General features: G+C 42.3%; 1 protein-coding gene across 1 annotated transcript; it reads right to left on the minus strand.

Moving 5' to 3' along the window:
• Positions 1 to 777: 777 nt before the first annotated feature.
• LOC309587390 (antimicrobial peptide THP2) lies at positions 778 to 1972 on the minus strand (the record flags this gene model as incomplete). Its single annotated transcript, XM_082305507.1, has 2 exons — positions 778 to 902; positions 1915 to 1972. 2 exons carry the CDS (start codon positions 1970 to 1972, stop codon positions 778 to 780), a joined length of 183 nt encoding a protein of 60 aa, XP_082161633.1.
• Between the last annotated feature and the right edge of the window lie 16853 nt (positions 1973 to 18825).

An 18825-nucleotide genomic window follows, 5' to 3' on the forward strand; every position in this document is an offset into this window, starting at 1 on the left:
AGGTTTAGAAGAAATTTTCATCACTCTTGAATGGAGAATCCATGAAGTTTTTATGCATTCCATGGGCTGCACAAAGAAAAAAGAAGATTCAGATTCTCTTTCTGCTTGTATTCCCTCCCTACTTACTCTCAATCCATGCATAGTTTCCTCTTGGGTATAAAGACTTTCCAACATACCTAATGTCATGTGTAGTCATGCTGAGACAGCCCTGCGCACTCATACCTTTGAGTAAGAAGAGTGTTTTCCTATTACTTCAGGAAAAGCAGGGAACTAAATTGATATCCCTTGACATTGGGGTGAATGCATTCATTCCTGAGTGAAAACAGAAGGCTACCTTTCATATGATAATTCCTTTTTACAACACTGTTGCACTTTTTGCCCACATTTGACAGCACTCGGAGATCTGTGTTCAGCTTGCAGCATAACGGAATTCTCCTCTGTTCCCCATACAGCACAGCAGCCCAGTTCTGCAAATACCAAACCCTGATATTTTGCTCTGGCATAGGAGCTGTAAAGGGGTCAAACAGAGCTGGGACAGCACAAGACTGACATCTCTGACTGTACTTTATCCTTCTTGCTGGGGCAGATGATGGTGCACATCTCAGGAGAAAGAGCACCGTAAAGCTCAACCTACTTCAATGCTTGACTGTCCTCATGGTGTAATAGTTTTTTTTGCTTATATCCAATCTGAACATTCAATACCACCTTGGGGTTAAGGAGGCAGGCAAAACAGATTTGTCTGCTCATACTGCAGACAAGCCTTGGTGTATGTCAAACTCACTCTTTGCAGCAGGAGCGGAACCCAAAGCAACTTCCAACTTTAACCAGATGGAAGGGACATCTTCCAAAGTGACAGGACCCTTTTCTACAGAGAAACATGTCCCGCCGAGGTGAAGACAAACCTGCAACAATAATAAAAAAATTCCTTCCCTCTCATTCATTGGCCTTTCAATACTTAAAGGGGGCTTATAAGAATGACGGGGACAGACTTTTTAGCAGGGCCTGTAGCGATAGGACAAGGGGGAATGGTTTTCAACTAAAAGAGGGGAGATTCAGACTAGATATAAGGAAGAATTTTTTCACAATGAGGGTGGTGAAACACTGAACAGGTTGCCCAGAGAGGTGGGAGATGCCCCATCCCTGGAAACATTGAAGGCCAGGCTGGATGGGGCTCTGAGCAACCTGATCTGGGTGAAGATGTCCCTGCCCATGGCAGGGGAGTTGGACTGGATGGCCTTTGAAGGTCCCTTCCATCCCAAAGCATTCTATGGTTCTGTGATTCTATGATTCTGCAGGGCAGGGCAATGCAGTCGTAATGCCAGCAAGGTTTCCTATTCATTGAGCTGCCTTCACCACCAACGTGCCTTAAGGACTGTTGCCCAGATTTGGCGGTGTTAAAAGACTACGTAAGAGGTGAGATTACAAAGCACGTCTACACCTTGCAGAGGTGGGATCCTTAGCTCACAGTGCATCTAAATGGATGGCCTTAAAGTCTAGGCAGAGAATGATACAGACCTCCTGACTCATTGTCCTTTACTTTAGGGAAAAGGGTCACAGGTCCAGGAGCTTTAACACTGGCTCCTATCCAAAAACAGCTTCATTTTCATCTGCATATGCACTGCTGAGTCTGCTGTTATCCAAAGATCATGGCCACTACACAGGTGTCTAACACCAGAGTGTTTAGCAGGATCTTTTCAGGAAGACACCAGAAGTGAAAAATCACTTTTGTTCAGAAGTCATAATTTCTCCACCTTTGAAAGAGTTTTCATAGGGCGCTGAGTTTTCACAGACGCTGAGCTATTTGACTAACTCCTGCTCGGTTTCTAGCAATTTTAACAAGTAGTGGTTAAAATGTGCTGGGAAGTTTATTCAGGTGCACAAAAATCCCATTCTAGCATCTCTTTTCCATCTTACCTGGAGAAACCTGGAGTGCCAAGAAGAGCAGAGAAAAGAGCAGGTAAAGGATCTTCATGACTGCAGATTTACTGTGTCTCTGTAGGGAAAAGGACCAAGAAAGATGTATGACAGACAGCCCCTGGGATCTACAGTCTTCTGAGCTGTACAACTACTGTGTTAACCAAAATGGCATTTATATTCCCTTTTTCTTCAAACTTTCAAAAATAACCAGTAAGACCCATATGATATCATGACTGCTGTGTGAGCATTCCTGGGAAAAGTAAATATATATGGGGCAACACGCTTTCAGGATATGCGATCATTAAGTTATTTTAATAGGTTGATTGATCAGATTTCTTTCACATTTTGCAAATAGTCCTTAGCCAAAATGCAATCATGACTTTATTTTTAGTTAAATGTTTTATCTAATAAATAAACAACACTAAGCAAATTGAGGTGATTATACAGTCAAACTTACAAACTTCAGAAAAAAAATGTTCATTTTGCGATGTTAAAATTTGTCAAGAAATAACAGCTAAAATCAACTTGCTCAAAATCTTCAGTCTTAGTCTACAGGCAGCAGTTCTAGAATGGAAATGTACAACCAAATCAGTTCCCATATGACAAATGAAATTTGAAAAGCAAACACGTAATGCCTTCATTGAAAGAGTTAATAATTGAACTAATATCAACAAAATGGGATAGGATGGCCTAGAAGGGGGATTATGGATAAAGAAGAAGTAGTTAATGTCATATAGAGAATTAGAGAATCTTCTGATTTGTCACAAATTATGTTCCCCTAAGCAAGGAAGGGAAATGACGTTGTGCTGAAATGTCGTATTTCTGCGAATGGAATGGTAAAGGGTGGTCCAAAACAGCTTTGAAATTGGTATTAGAAGTTTACACAAATTTCTGTATATTTGAAAATATCAGGAGAAACAAGGAGGCAAAGTTAACAATTCTGAAAATTAAATAAAGTTCTTAACAGAGAGACATAGATAAAAAATATATACTGGTTTCCATCGAAGAGACCACCAATTTCTCTGGACCACAGACCTCTCTAAAGTAACCTGACACAGCCAGATTTTTTCCTAGGAGATAGTAAGCAGAGTATTTTTATCAAAGTATTCCAGGTATTAGCACATATTTGAACTACTTATTCAACTTGTGCAATTTCTGGAAAACTTAGATTAAACTTTTTAGTAACCTACATATTTATGTTAATAATGCAGAAGTTTGGGTTTTTGTTTCGGTTTTTTTTTTTTTTCAGGAAAAGACAACAGCAGACATTGAAAGAAAGACTGAAAAGAACTGAGAAGTTACCAGGTATCAGGTGAGCGCAGAAGCCAAATGAGACCTGCTCTTGGTCCCTTCCCTCCAGAGGGCTTTGGCTGTGGGGCTGAGAGCCTCTGTTATAACGTGTTTCCTAAGGGGAGTGGCAACTGCTTTCTCTTCTCAGCAAGTACACATTGAGCCAATCAAAAAATTACCCTTTTTTTCTGGTGACTTCTAATCCAATCAGAATCAAGTTGCTTTTCATTTCCCAGTGAAAAAGCAGGGTTGCTCTCAGAATCTATTGAAGCTTTTCTTCTGGAAAATCCCAGGTTATTCATGCAATACCTCTTGTGACACTCCAGTTTGTGTAAGATGCGTTAAACCACCGTGGTATGTGTCAAACATCTTGGGACATACGTTGAACTGTTCCTGCTTAGGAGCAACATAATCTATTGCAATACAAAACATCTGCATGCTTCTCTGCACTCCCAGTTATTTTATTTTCTGTTCCATAAATACAGAATATAAGAACACAGAATGGGCATACGAAACTAAAACAAATGTCAATTGGCTTAGTGGCCAGTGGCCACTAAGGATGTCTAAGTAAAGAGCACAAAATGTACAGAAATAAAGTGAGTACATCGTGGTTATGTCCCTGTACACACTTCCAGCTGATGGAGAATATATCAGTTTAGGAAAATCCAGTGCCGGAGGCTGTCTCTGGACCCTCAGGCTGCAGAGTTCCTGACTGAGCATTTTTCTGAGACTCTGGCTGATCTTCTTGTACTTCTGGCCTCCACAGGACCTTCAGTTGATAATTCCACAAACATATTATGCTTTAGGTGAGCATTCATTTTTTGCTTACCTGCTCTCAGTCTGCCAGCTGGTGATCTCTGCTTTTTCTGTCATGGGAAGTAGCAAATAAATATTCCATTTTCACATCTCTACATCACTACTGATGCTGTGGTCTTTTCTTACAGTCACCCATGTCTATTTTCCCACAATGAAAAGAGGGATTTTGCCAACCGCCTCTGTCAGATAAGTCTTCAAATGGATCCAGCTATTTCAGTGGATCATTCCTGTTGTACATTTATCTTATTTTTTCAGTTCTATTACACCCTTTTGGGAATGGGCTGGCTAGAATTGCATCCAATGTCCAAAATGCATCTTGGATTTGTTAGTGCCTAATCATATTTATTCTTTTGTTTTCAGCTCCTTTTTTTTTGTCAGTTCCCAACATTTCTTTTTTTTTTTTGTCTACAGGTGAACACTGACATTTCTAGAGTGGTATCCACAGTGAAGTCTACAATTGCATTAGTGAAGTTTTGAAGTAACCCCTAGATGGTCCCCTGCGACTTCATGCTGTTTCGGTTTGCAGAGGGGTTTTCATGTGTGCAAACTAGATTCCTTAGGAGGAAAGTGAACCAGAAGTTTTGCATTGAAGGTACTACAACACTACTCTGAAGGTACTCCAGTGCCTATTGGGGCATGAACTAATGTGTGGGCTACATCACCTCAAGGTCCTGTAGAGCGTACATAACATTTCTTTCTTTTGGAAACCTGGAGAGTTTGGACTGGGGGATCAGCCATTTGAGGAGAGGCTGAAGGACCCATCTTTGTTCAGCTTGGAGAAGACATGGGTAAGGGACATCTAATTGCTGTTCACAACTACCTAATGGTAGCTATAGAGAAGATGGAGCCACATTCTTCTCAGAGGTGCACGGTGGAAGGATGAGAGGTAACAGACACAAATTACAATGAGAGACATTCCAATTAGATATAAGGAAAAAACCCCTCTCACAATGAGAGTCATCAAACACTGGAATGGGGGCCCAGAGATTTTATAGAATCTCGATCCCCATGTAGCTATTGAAACTCAACTGGAAAAAGCTCCAAGCAACCAGTTCTATCTTTGAAACTGGCTCTGTCTGGAGGGATGGATGGACCAGATGGTCTCCAAACACCCATTCCAACTTCCATTGTTTTGTGGTCTATTCAATAGCAAAATCCAAGTCAAACTGAATTCATAAATCCATATAATGAAGAACTGAGGAGACTCAGCACACTTTAAGGTCTAGTGATCCTTTCTTATCTACTGATCTTCCATTGCACCCAGTCACTTGCTGACATACCCAATAATTATCCAAAGACACCAATACTAAACACTTTTTCAGATAATCTTTTACTTTACACCTCACTTCAGTCAACAAACATTGTTCATGCAATATTTTGATACCTGAAGTACATCATAATAGGTTATGATGTACATAGGCCTTCAATGTTTCCAAGGATGGGGCATCTACCACCTCTCTGGGCAACCCCTTCCAATGTTTCACTACACTTATTGTAAAAAATTGTTGCCTTGTGTTCAGTCTAAATCTACCCTCCTTTAGTTTAAAACCATTACCCCTTGTCCTATCACTACAGGCCTTGCTAAAAAGTCTGTCCCCATCTTTCTTGTAGGCCCCCTTTAAGTACTGAAAGGCTGCAATCAGGTCTCCCCGCAGCTTTCTCTTCTCCAGGCTGAACAGCCCCAGCTCTTTCAGCCTTTCCTCATAGCAGAGGTGCTCCAGCCCTCTGATCATTTTTGTGGCCCTAAACTATTTGGCCATAAAGCAGAAAATGGAGGGAATAAAATTACAAAAGTTGCAGTTACTTCACAACTTGCCAAGAGTTTGCGGTTAGTTTGCCTACCAACTGTTATTGTTACTCAACCTGATTCCTCAAGGAAACAAAGATGCATCGTTAATTTTTACCAAGTCCAAGGTCCTACGTGCAAGCAATGTCAAGGACTTGGCTTTAATGCTGAGCATCCTTGACACTAATAATTAAAAATTCTACATGGTCACTCTCATCGTTACCATTAAAATGTCTCTGTCTGGAGATGGGTAAGGGAGAAGCAGAGCGGGGATGGAGCACCTTTGGTTGCCCAAAGCTCATAGCGGTGAGATTTGGGTTTGTGGCTCTCAGGGTAGAAAACCTTTCCATCCCTGCCTGCAGCTCCTGTTCTTAGCAGGAGACAGTCAGTCAGTTTCGTACATCAGGAGGGACATATTAGTGTTTTGCCCTTCACAATCTCAGCGTTTTTCTCCAGTGCCTTTTGCTGGTAGACCTGACTTACACCAGGATCACAGTAGCACCAACTACATGTTCCTTTACCCGGGCTACCTGGGTAGGAAAGTGCATGGGATCCAGCCCAGCTAGTTGGGAAGCACCTTGCAATCATTTGGCTCTTGACATTAGGTAAGTAATCCTCTCTACCCAAAACACCATCTACTTTCTCACTATTTTCAGTGTAGAGGGGAAGGGGGTCTTCATGGAGAGTTTCCTTCTGCTTAAATAACATGTTTCTTTTGTCTTCTTGTTTCATCAAAGTTCAGAAGATGATCCAGTTATGTTTCTCTCTATCTCCACGGCAAGTGGCGCCAATGATGCCACACTCCCCCACCCATTTCAGGTCCAGATCACCCAGTCCTCTTTGGAGGAGGAGAAATATTATGATGGGGTGAGCATTATGTAATAATATAGTGTTTAGAGCCCTGGCACAAGAACTGATAGATGAAGCCTGAAGTGCTGCTCTGCCTGATATAGGTGGGATACACTATTAAAGGAAGCATCTTCACAGTGAGGCTGCAGAGTGTCATGAGGAGAAATGGCTTTCACCCTTTTCAAATCAAGATGTTTGGGTAATTGTGCCAGGATCACTGGCCAGAGACTAAGGAGGATCTTACCTCCATCTTAGGAGTCTGTATCTAACACAGCAGATGAGGCAATTAGCAGCAAACGGGAGAATCTCAAACTCTGCTCCTAATAGTTTTCTGGTGAAAAAAAAGCAGCAAATATTAGGGAGGTCTTTCAGTGGTGTCACCCCTGTTTAAAATGCTACTACACAAAATACCTGTCTGCTGTTTCACCCCTCGCCTCCAGAGGACGATTTGTTCATGGCAATGAAGGCTCCAGGCATCTGGAAGTCATTTGTGCAGGCATAGCTAGTACATCCAGACCAACAAAAGGCTGAGCCCTAGCAGCTCACCAAAGAGCAGATGTTTTAGCAACTGCTCCTCAGTTATACGGTAACATCATCCCTTCATGTGCACTGAACGGAATTCTAACCATAAGGGATAATCGATGTACTGGAGATCAAGGTATTTTGATGCCACTGTGGACTGTATAGTATAGAAATTCAGACTCCTCTAGATTAGCTGCAAAAGCTGTTAGCAGCAATTGTACTGCCAAAGTAGATCCACCAAAAGGAGAATAACCAGTATTTAGATGTTGTTCTGTAGTTAATAAGTGAATTTGCAAGGCACGTGCTACATTATAGTTAACAGATAAAGTTTTGATCCAAGTGTAGATCATCTGAATCAATAACAAATGGACACACAGTCATAACCTTCAAATGGCACACAAAAAGTATTTAACCAAGCTCAAGACTTTAATGATTACGTAGTTATCTTGAGTAACCAGAGATGAGATTAACATCTGTATGAACAAATCTGCCCTCCATCTTATTTTTGACTTGACAGCTAATTGAAGGTATCAGGGTACCAGTGCAGAGTCCAGCCTCTTGGTGTAAGGACCACACTGTGACTGGCAGGCATGCAGTGGGTGTTGAAAGCTCCTTGGCACAGGCCACGTAGCCTAGAGTTTCTGAAAACCAAAGAATCTCTGTAAACTGAATCATATTTTCTAGAGACAACTGACAGGAGTAATCTCACCAAACTTTAGATGTCCTAAAGGTAAACATCAAAGTCCAAGGACTTTCACTGCTCTTCCTTTATAGTTAATGGAGACAAATTGTTCTAAAGATTTTTAACTGAAGTACAAACATTTACAATAAGAGTGCTAGAATAAACGCAGAAGTAACAGTAAGAAAATACAAGAAACCCAGAAATGTTGCATTAGGAGATGTGTTACAGCATCTCTGGCAAGCTGAAGAGCTACAAGCACTCATTCTGCAGAACAGTATAAATGAGAGGTGTGTCTCTAACAAAGCCAGCATTTCCCCTTCAGAAGGTTTTTTACATACGTGGGCACCTCTCCAAACCCACCCAGAAAGCCATTAGTAGTCAAACCCATCTCAGTTTGATAATGTATTTGACTAGGCACTGTTCTGTGCACATTCAGCAACTGCTTCTAAGAAGATAATGGCCAGATCACTGTGTTGCACATCCATAATTTTTGGAAATGTGTTTGCTAGTCTCTTTCCTTCTTTGTAACTTTTTTCTGGTTTGCGTCACTGTCAAGCGGCTGATGTTATCCAAAATGTTCCTGGTTTTTCCTTGTGTGAGGTCCCCTCAGAAGCGAAATTTCTCAGATGCCTCCAGGCCCTCTGAAGGAAGCACCTGGAGATATCCTGGCATTTTCTACACTGCTAGGCCATGATGGCAGGGAAAAAGAGACAGAAAGCAAGGATTCTGTCTCTGACATCTCAGTCAAAAATACTGTAATACTTTCAAAAAGCAGCCTGGAAACCACCAGAATGTGTGCATGCTGGACACAAGCACCCATGAAATCATCACAGAGAGAAGCTAGGTTTCATCCCTGACAAAGATACGATGGTCACTGCAGGAGTGTTCCAGGAATATGGCAATTGGTAAGTGAGGGATGAAATGACCTCCCTTTTCCCTGGGGGTGCACGGGGGTGCAAGTGCAGAAATGTCTAGCTGTACAAGCCACCAGCCCACCTGTGTGTTACTGCCCATGGCGTAAGCAGTTCTACAAAATATCCCCTCCTTCCCTACAAAAAACACCCAAGGTTCAACCAAATGAATGCTATCGTAACTGATTTTATTAAAAGGGGGGAAAGAAATAATTTCCATGGTATTGCCTGGTTCAGATTTATGTTTTTGCAGACGCTGATGTTTGCTTCACTGCAAAGGAAGATTTTGAGAGCTTTTCATTGCAGCAGGAACTGGTGCCACCAGAAGCGATGGCATCAGGGTGATTCAGAAGCCAGTCGGTAGAAGCAGAAAGGATTTCCAAGGAGAATCCAGAGAGTCTTCAGCTCCTCCACCCCCTGCATGGTGAAGAAGAGAGAGAGTCTCAGGTTACCCATCAGTAGGTTTTCTGCAGTTCTCTTTATTTCATGGCACCAGAGCAGAGGCTGCCATGGGATGCGTACACCCCCTGAGGACCTTCTATGTCAGTGGGTTTGGCATGGGAGACGTGAGAAGAAGAAGAAGAAGACAGGATGGTGTCAGGAGCTGTGCCTCTAAGATGTTTCTCTGAAGAAAAGATAAGGAGGATATCAGTCATTGCCACGGTGATCCTTGCACTTCTACATACCTTTTGCAGCAAGAATATCCATTACGACATGTTCCAATCCAGTAATACGGTCGACGACATATCCCTGGGAAGCAGTGTCCCTTTTGGAATACACAAGGATTGAGTGGTTCAGGAATGTAGCCCTGAGCTGCACAGTGGAAAGAGAATAGTCATTTACCATGAAAGTGAGGAAAAGTGGATACTTGCTTTCTCTCTGTCCTCTAATTCCTCTCTCTATCCCCCTCACACCTTACCTGCAGCCCCTTGGAGCATCATGAAGATGACAACCAGGAGCTGGTAAAGGATCCTCATGGCCACAGCTGGGATGTGAATTCCTTACCTGTAATGAGCAGAGACCACAAGACCAAAAGACAGTGAATGGAGGGTGCCCTCCTGACTGGGAGACGAGGAACCGCTTAAAACATGCCCTGAGTGACCAAAGCCAAAATCTTATAAAATACAATGAATTTGAATGAAGAACAGAGTGAAAAGTGAGTCCTTGGAGATATTAAAATTTTCAGCGAATATACCTCTAAGCAACATGACCTAATTAGCCCCGCTTTGAGCATGGATTCAGACTAGAAACTCCTGGACTCCCTTCCAACTAAAATTATTCTGGGATTCTGTGGTGTTTTGGTGTTGTTCTTTTTTAAAATATTGGTCTTATTGCATTGAAAAATTATATTCCAGACCTGTACAACACCAGGCAGGTTACTCTGGTACCAACACAGACCCACAAATTATTCACCTTCAACCTACTGTAGGTCACAAAGTATTCAGAGACCGAGCCAACCCTCATCCTTAGGAAAGTCTAAAAAAGACATCTCTTGAACATCAATTACGGTGACAACTCACTCAAAATGTTATTGGAATTCAGGCAAGATATGTAGCTCAAAATGCAACTCTGAACTGCTGTGCTGGCTAGATGCCTGTTTCTGTAGGAAGCTAGACATTTCTTAACTGACAAGCCCTCTGTCTCTGATGCCTCCAGTGAAGGCTTCTGGGTCTCTGTTCACTCCTCTTGGAGGTCAGCAAACACAGTTTCCTCCTGCAAGCCCTGCAAGCAACCCATGATTCTGCAGGACACGTACAGACCGGACACACTCACTGGAGTAATGAGAAGGAAGGGGTTAATGAAAGCAGAATACTTTATAAAGACGAAGAGCTGAGGGTGCCTGTCCAGAACCAGGCAGAGAGTTACCAGCAGAGGATGTGGAAGATCACCACTGCTGTCCGTCTCTCGTCTCCAGCGGGTGCCCCAGACCCAAACATGCCACTTTATATAAAGGTTAGAGGATGCCGGCAGTGCAGTCATAGGCCAATGAAAAGAGCCTTTTCCAGCCAAATTTGTCCCGTACTTCAGTATTTTCCAATGAGAAAGGAGGGTCCGCTTTGAGACTGCTTTCACCGCAAAGCCCCTGATCTTTGTGCAACCCATCTTAGACCATGCAAGTTTGTGTAAGATACGTTAGGCCGCAGGGTTACGTAAAATACCTGTGAACATGCAACGACTGCTCCTTTTGGTCCTGCAGGGTCCTTATTCTGCCTTCGGTAAGCAGCTTCATTGTCTAATTTGCTGCTGTAGCGTGGCCATTGTTTCCCTTCATAACATTTTGTCCTTTACATCTAACCTTCTGGTTGTCTTTTCTCCATGTCAGTAAAAGAATAAGCATTGATTACTTTTCAGCTTATTAATTACCAAGTTAATAGTTTAATGCATAATGAAATTGTGAGGTATGAAATTATAACATGAATACAAACTTTCATATAAAATTTTATGATAGATCACGTTTTCATTTCTACCACTTCCTCTCTGGATTACTCTTGGGTTTTTTCCTGTTATTTCCGTGTCCTTCCTGATATCAACTTTTACTCAATCTTTCTCAGGCTGCCCAGCCTCTGGCAGAATAACCAGCACACCTGCCAACCTCATATATATTTCTCAAATTATCTATAAAAGCCAAGCAGTTTATTAAGAAGAAATTTCATTTCTAATCCTTCTAGTTTTGAACAGCAGTCAGAAGTCAGATATTCTCTCTATATACATGTGCATGTATATTTGTATATACATATTACACATGGATCAGTATACATACAAGTATTCAAACACTGAAGATTTACTTCAAAGATTGTCAAGGTTTTACAGTTTCTGAGCCATGAGCACATTTGCTGTTACTCAGCCTAAGGCCTTTCTGGGACACAGAAGCAGGAATTCCTATTTCTGAAGTGCTGTTTCTTCTAAAAGCCTAAACGTCTAAACCATATGAATAACTCCATCCTCTGTCAGGACATCTTTATTAGCAGCTTATTCCACATAATGCAGCAAATGGCACTGGCCAGGGTAGGGAGGATGGGGAGGACATGTGAGAAGCCTGGTTAGGAAGCGCTGCTGAGGCTCTGTCTCCTCTTCCATGGCAGCAACCAGCGTAGTTGGCCACGTGTTTTTAAACCACTGACAGTCCACCAAGTCAGCCATGGCACGCAGGAGGAATTTTCTTATTTGTTTTTTCACAAGGAACACATTAAAAAAAATTCTCTGGATCTCCAACACTGATATTATTGGAGCACAGAGTCAAATGAGGAGATTTTTGGCATGGAGAAAATGCAGACGTCCCTGTCGCCTGCATCTACTGGTGAGCAAACCTTTCCTCCAGGTTTACTTTTATGTGGTTTTCTGGTTATTGTAAACCCCACACAGTCCCTTTCTGCAACAGTAAGAAATGTTCTTTCTTTCCACCTTTTCTTATCCCCATCCTGACAAGACGCCTGGTCCCTCTTCCTTTGGGACCTTCCCACTCTCCCGTGCTACCTCATCTTCTCTGGATGTGTCTCTGCTTATCCCACTCTCTGCTCCAGAAGTTTTACCCCCCCAAAAATATCAACAAACAGTTGTCCATGAGCCAACAATTTAGAGTCAAGCCATGCCTTGCAGTAGCAGATTTGTTAACCCATGACACAGGGAGTTCATTTCCATACTCGGAGGATGGTGGGAAGACCCAGATGCACACAGCTGCTGTCAGCTTGGCCATCAGACACTTTGCTGTGCTGTGTCCCACCAGGCAGGAGGTCTGGATCTGTGGTGCCCTCATCTGGAGGTTGCTGCCTCGCAGCTGGGCTGTGCAATGCTTGTGCATCTGGTGTTATAAAGGATGGGAGGAAGCTGTGGATGCACATCAGTTTGACATCACATGAGATGGGTCATCAGCGGCACCCTGGCTGTGTGGTGCCTCATGTTTGCACAAATCCCCATTTGTCTTTTTCTTTTTTCTTTTTTTCCAGGCATCTTTAGTTGTGCAAAGAGAGGATTAACAAAGAGGTTAATTTATCACAGCTTTTAAACCCAGCTTGCTCAGTTACTCAGCATCCCAGGCCCCATTGTGCAGCTGGGCTGGAGCAGAGCTGAACACGGGGTCATGGAGAGCTGAAACCTGGGCCGCAGTAGGAGGTTACAGAGGGGTTTACAGAGAGACAGAAGTAGAAGCTGTAGGAAAATAACACTGAATGATTTTCTTCTTTCTTCCCTGTACCACAGTGCTTACTTTTACAAAACATATGTAGGTGTTCTTTTTCAAATAACAAACTGCAGCCTTTGAAGGATGCTCCCTGCCAAGTTTCGCAGCATGATCCAAAGGAGCAGCGCTCCCTGTCTCTCTCCCAGAGAATTTATTCATATTCATTCTAACTGTTTTCCCTATTGACAGTTACACAGCTGTGTCTGCCCTGTTCCCTTTGGAAAAGTGTGTGGCTTGAAGAAAGCAACATGGACTTGCTTACACAGGGTAGAAGGGTAATTTTCTGGATAGGGCTGGTGCTGGAGATGGAGCTGAGTTTTACCAGGTTTCATGGACATTAATTGCACTGGTGATGTTGGGCTGGAGCAGGGGTGCCCAGGAGCTGCCTGGTTATGGCTTCTTTATTTGAAAGAAAAGACTAGGATTGCCTTAAAGGGTGCTGTGACAATTCCTGATTCAGTTAACCCGGTACCCAGCAGCCCAAACCTTGTGTGAACCATTGCTGCTCTTAAATTGGGCCATATGTGTAAAAATGCTTTAAATCACCTTGGATGAAAGGAAGATGAGGAACCTAAAACTTCTCTGATGTCTTAGAGTCCTGAGTTTTCGCTTTACAACAACTGTGTCCATGAGGCGATGTCCCACTGTAATAAAAATAAATGTGTAACAGAATAGGTGCCACTGGTGGTGTTGCCAGCTTCCCCTGGTGACCGCTGTGGTGCTTCATAGATCGTCTGGACTATATAACCAGGAGGACCATAAGCCCTGCTGCCCAGGAGGGATGCCACACTGGGGTGAGGAAGGGGACTGGAACAGGCTGTTTCTCTCTGCAGGACTCTATGTGAATGATTTTAAAAAATCTGAGTGCTGGGAATGTCTTCCTCAAGACCAGCTATCAGCTTTATAGTTGCTTGAGTGCCCTGCATGGAAAGGCAGCTCAGATGTACACCTTCACATTATTTAAACCTATGTTTTGGTCGACTCTCCATGTGACAGAAAGCCTGGCTTTGCAGCCGGTGAAGCACAGATAAATATTACTGCTGCTCTGTAAGCGTAAAGCTGAATTCCCGTTCTCCGGTTCCCCGAGCAGCACATTTGCCCTTGTATTTCAAGAGCTTTGGAAGCAGCTGGCAAGCCCTCTGTTTGCTTGTGTCTTCTCTGAGCTCAGGGGTCTCTGCGGGTGGGAGAAGTGCAGCCCAGCCACAGTGCCTGGAGGTGGCTCACTCTGCACCGGGCAGCAGCTGTGATTTCCAGGCAGGTTTTGGCCAAGTCAGGTCTTGGCAGGTTTCCACGGGGCTGGCCAAGGCCACTGAAAGGACAGCAGGGCTGTTCCCCAGCTGGATTTCATGCCGTTTTTTGCAAATTGTGAACGTGCTGCGAGGACAAGCATTGGGCAATTGTACCAAAGGTCTGTCATCCCTTGTGTCATTTGCACAGAGGACACTGGAGGAAGAGGATGGCAGAGAGAAGGTGAAGGATTCTTATGGCTTCAAGGTGGCCAAGGACATCCCGTCATCAGAGGTAAGCTGCAGCATGACAGAGGCGATATATAGACACAGAGGGTTTCACCCAGTTGCCTTCACACCAGCATCTAGAGCAATTTGCGGTGCTCTGGACTGCCTGAGATCTCCACCTGGGGCTGGTGGACAAGGGTCAGGAGAGGGGAGACCAAGCCTTGCTGGAGCAGCCAGGGAGGCCAGGTAATCTCAGGTGGCACTTGGCTAAGTGGGAACGAAAGAACTGAGACCTGGATATTCGCAGATGACAGGAGTCTGTGGCATGCTGAGTGATAAAAAGCCAGCTGGGATTTAGAAGAATCCTTCCACATGTTCATATTAACAACATTTTATATATAAAAATATATATATGTTCATGTGGATTTTCTAGGAGGACTATAGAGAAATGGGCGAGTAAGAAATGCCATCCTTATAGCATATGTGTAACTTTAAATAAACAATTACTTAATATCCTGACTGTTCCTGAGTAAATCACAAATTAGAATATCTGGATTATTCTTTTCTATTCATATGTTCTTCAGCTAAGATAAATTATAAAGCAGTTTAGAAAATTCAACCTTTATTTCTCTTAGAATAATTCTATATTAAGAATACATACATACATACACACAAGCATAAAAATACACACACACACACACACATATATGTATATATGTGCTTGCATATGTTCTCTGTATAAAAGAAGAACAGGATTTTTAGGGCTGCACACAGTATCCTTCGCAGTACTGCAGAGAAAGGAAACTGAATAAGAATTCAGCTGTCAAACTGCTTTCAGTATACAATATTAACTGATATGCAGTATTCGTTCTTTTATTACGTGTTTAATTGCCAAGAAACAGGTTAAGGGAATGTATCGCTTTTGTGAGCTTGAGAAGCCAAAACAATTTAGACTCAATAACAGTATACTGTAATTAAAATAACAGATAGTTTCATTACCATATTTCAGAAATTTAAAGTAAGTTTACCATCAACTATACAACAGGTATAATGAATTAGTTGAAGATCTTGTCCCAGTCTTGATGCATATTTGAGCTTTGATCTGTTTGGTACCTCTTTGGGCAGGTGGCACAGGCACAAAGTGGGAAACAGGAGGGAAGAGACATTTTGTCCTATTTTAAGGTCTTTTTCGGGAAGTCACTGATTATCTGACCCCAAAAGCTCAGTTCAGAGCTCTGTGCCTCTAGGAACACTTTTATGGATTTAATATTTGCAGTGTTTATTTCTGCATCTTTACATTTAATCGTTTTACTGTTTAAGTAATTAAAAACAAACAAACAAAAAACCAGATGATAGAAACAAATTCTTCTGCCTACTGTAAAGCACATATACATGTTGGGATTAAATAATAAATGGGATTATATATATAAATATATATAAATATATATATATAAATGGGATTTAAAATAGCTGTCTCTTTCTGGGCAGTTGAAGTTAAAATCCTGTGTGGATTTTTCCTATCATATGACTTGGGCCTCAGTAAACAGGACTTCGGGTTCCCGTAACATAGAAATTGATGATTTCTAAAGGAAGCAAATGTGTGCCGCCTCCCCAGGCGCTCATCGTTGGCTGTCTCCAGCTGCCGAGGCAAAAGAAGTCCCACACTCCTTCTCCCTGGACCTGCCTCTGTTACCTGTTAGGTTCAACATGATTTTCAGAGCAAGGACTGGCTTCTTGTCCATTGCAGGAGTCCACAGCAGATTGCAAAACACTGAGCGCTTTGAGGTTGGACTGTCAGAAAACATAATTCACTGACATATCAACGCTAGGAATCAGAAGGCATCAGTATATCTAAGAAGAAAATCCATAAAGCCCTGCTGTCAAAATAATTTATGTACTCTTGACTGAAGATGGAGAGAAATTTCAGTATTAGCTTTTCATTGCCCTCTTCTGGAAGGCAGGTGACCTGGGTAGATGGATGCTGTTTGGATGGTTTTTTTCCTAGACTTTTAGTAGTACAACAATCAAACCGCAACATGTTTTTCTGGGTTCGGCCGGGTGCCTTCAGGGTCCAGGAGATACCAGTGCTGCCATCAGTCTCTCTGGTCCAAATCCTCTGGTGGCACATGTTGGACCAAAACTCGTTTTGTTAAGGTTGTTTCCTTTGGCCACCTAGCAAGTGGGTGCGCGGAAGCGGGTGCCTCCCTGAAACTTTAATTATTCAAACAATAGTTATCTCCTCTGCAATGAGTAGAATATAGATGTGGCAAATGCATGAAAATGAAAATATTCTTGGTGCATAGATAAGCGTTCTCTTCTGTGTGATTGCACTGCTGCAAAAGGATTGCTTGAACTAGGCTGGGTGCTCAACTCCTCTCTGCTCTCAAGACGTTGCCTATAGCCCACAAGACCTATCAATCAGGAGCTTTTTTTTTTTTTTTGAAAGTCTTTTGTGCAAAAACTGAGCTTCCCTACTGTAGCTGTTTAGGTGCTGTGGTAGGTATCTCCAGGCTTCAGAGAGGACTTTTCTGAAGTCAGCACCAGGCACCATGGCTGTGGGACAACCCTGTAGAATTAAGTCCCAGCTGGAGCCAAACCAGAAGTTTTCAGTGTATGTCCCAGGGTGTTTTTTTCACAGCCCATGATGGATCAATGGGTTGTACACAAACTGGTGTACACAAACTGGGGTGGTGTAAGGTGCTTTTCGGAAGAGCCAACTCATGTGCCAGAGAAAGGGGAGGGAGTTCACGAGCCGTCACCATTTCTCATCGGCTGCTGGGAAGTGACATTTCAGCTGCTGGGAATTGCTATGAGAAGCCCACATCCTTGGCCAGCTGGTCTGTGGCATCTCTGTCATCAACAGGAATATATAAAGACAGTTGTTTTGGGGCAAGACATCACTCGGTGAAGCTCCCCATTGAGAGGAACCAGGTAGGACAGACTGGCCACCGTGCTGCCTCTCCACCTGCTGCCTACTGATGTCTGAAGTCCTCTAGGGTGAGCTGAAGGTGTAGTTTCCACACCAGTCTCAACTGATAAGGATAAAAATACATATATTTTTGATAATATTCTTTGCATCTCTAGAAATAAATTCATCGTTCCATGACATATAATTTTGCAGCTTAATTAAATCCTCATAAACAACTGAAATGCACAATGTTTGGTATTTCAGTAATGTGTTTGGCTGATTATTATAGTCAATAACGGTGATTCTGAAAGATTGTAGTAGTTTGTATTGTTTTCAAAATTTAATTGGAATCTGCAGCAAGAAATAATAGTGGAGAGATACTTTGAGGCTTTCAGCTGGCACACACTATAGAGGTAGATGGCTCCTTAGGTTTTTCTGTAAAGACATTTGTAAGGAATTACTACTGGCTTTTAAGCTACAAAAATGACTATTATTTGAATAATTAAAGTGTCTGAGTGTTTATTATCTGGAGAAATTAGAATGGCTTAAGTAATTATCTACACGTATCTGAAGCAAAACATATGATAATTAAATAAAAGGGACATTTTAGTCATTAAGTGGCTTGCTACAAACTTGAAGCACTGCACCATACGGGCTGCCATGAAGAAAGTTAACTCCATTGCAGCCAGACGCACTACAGTTGCACAAATAAAAATGGATAAAACTCTAAATGGAAGTATCGATCATTTTGTGCATGTAGCGGCAGTAATATTTATAAGTTATAAAGACTTGGATAAAAGGTAGAGGAAATTCATTACATTTCTTACTCTTTTTTTAAAGTTCTAACATCCAGGGTGTATGGGATTCAAATATAAGAGTCTTCACCGGAGCTTGGTATAGGCTATCTTTGCAGTTGATGGGAAGAAAATCGCAATATTCATCTCTTTCTTTTACATTTTATAGGCATATATACATTTTCCTGATCTTATGCAATGTGCTTTCAAAGATATCTTTCCTCTAAAAGCGGTATTTCACTAGATTTATTCTAGAACATTTACTCTACTGCATAAATGACAATTTTTATCACCAAATTGCAGCTTATATTTCATAAATAGTGTTTGGATCGGGTAATCACAAATGGAGGACAAATGCATGACCTCTTTCTGTTTTTTTCTTAGTGGCTGTACTATTTGGTGGCATTGAATTCGGACATGAAGATCTTTTCCCTTTCCTTTGCTGTTCTCCTCTTAATGCTCCAAGGCGCTTTAGGTAAGAGTTATATAAAATCAAAGGAAATGCAGAGGGAAGATTGTGAGTATGGGGTACCTAAAACAGAAGTAGAATGGGTTTTAGTCCCTTTTGCCCAAGGCCAACTAGCGCTGCCAGTGAGTTGGGCAGACTTTAGCAGTGAACAGCCACCAGCTGGGTCCATTGGATGTACTGAACCCTCCCGCTTTGGAAAATAAGGGAATTTAATGGTACGGATGTGGCCAGCAGACTAGAATATTGCTGT

This window comes from Platalea leucorodia (assembly GCF_965183815.1).
Source record: "Platalea leucorodia genome assembly, chromosome: 3".
NCBI lineage: Eukaryota > Metazoa > Chordata > Aves > Pelecaniformes > Threskiornithidae > Platalea > Platalea leucorodia.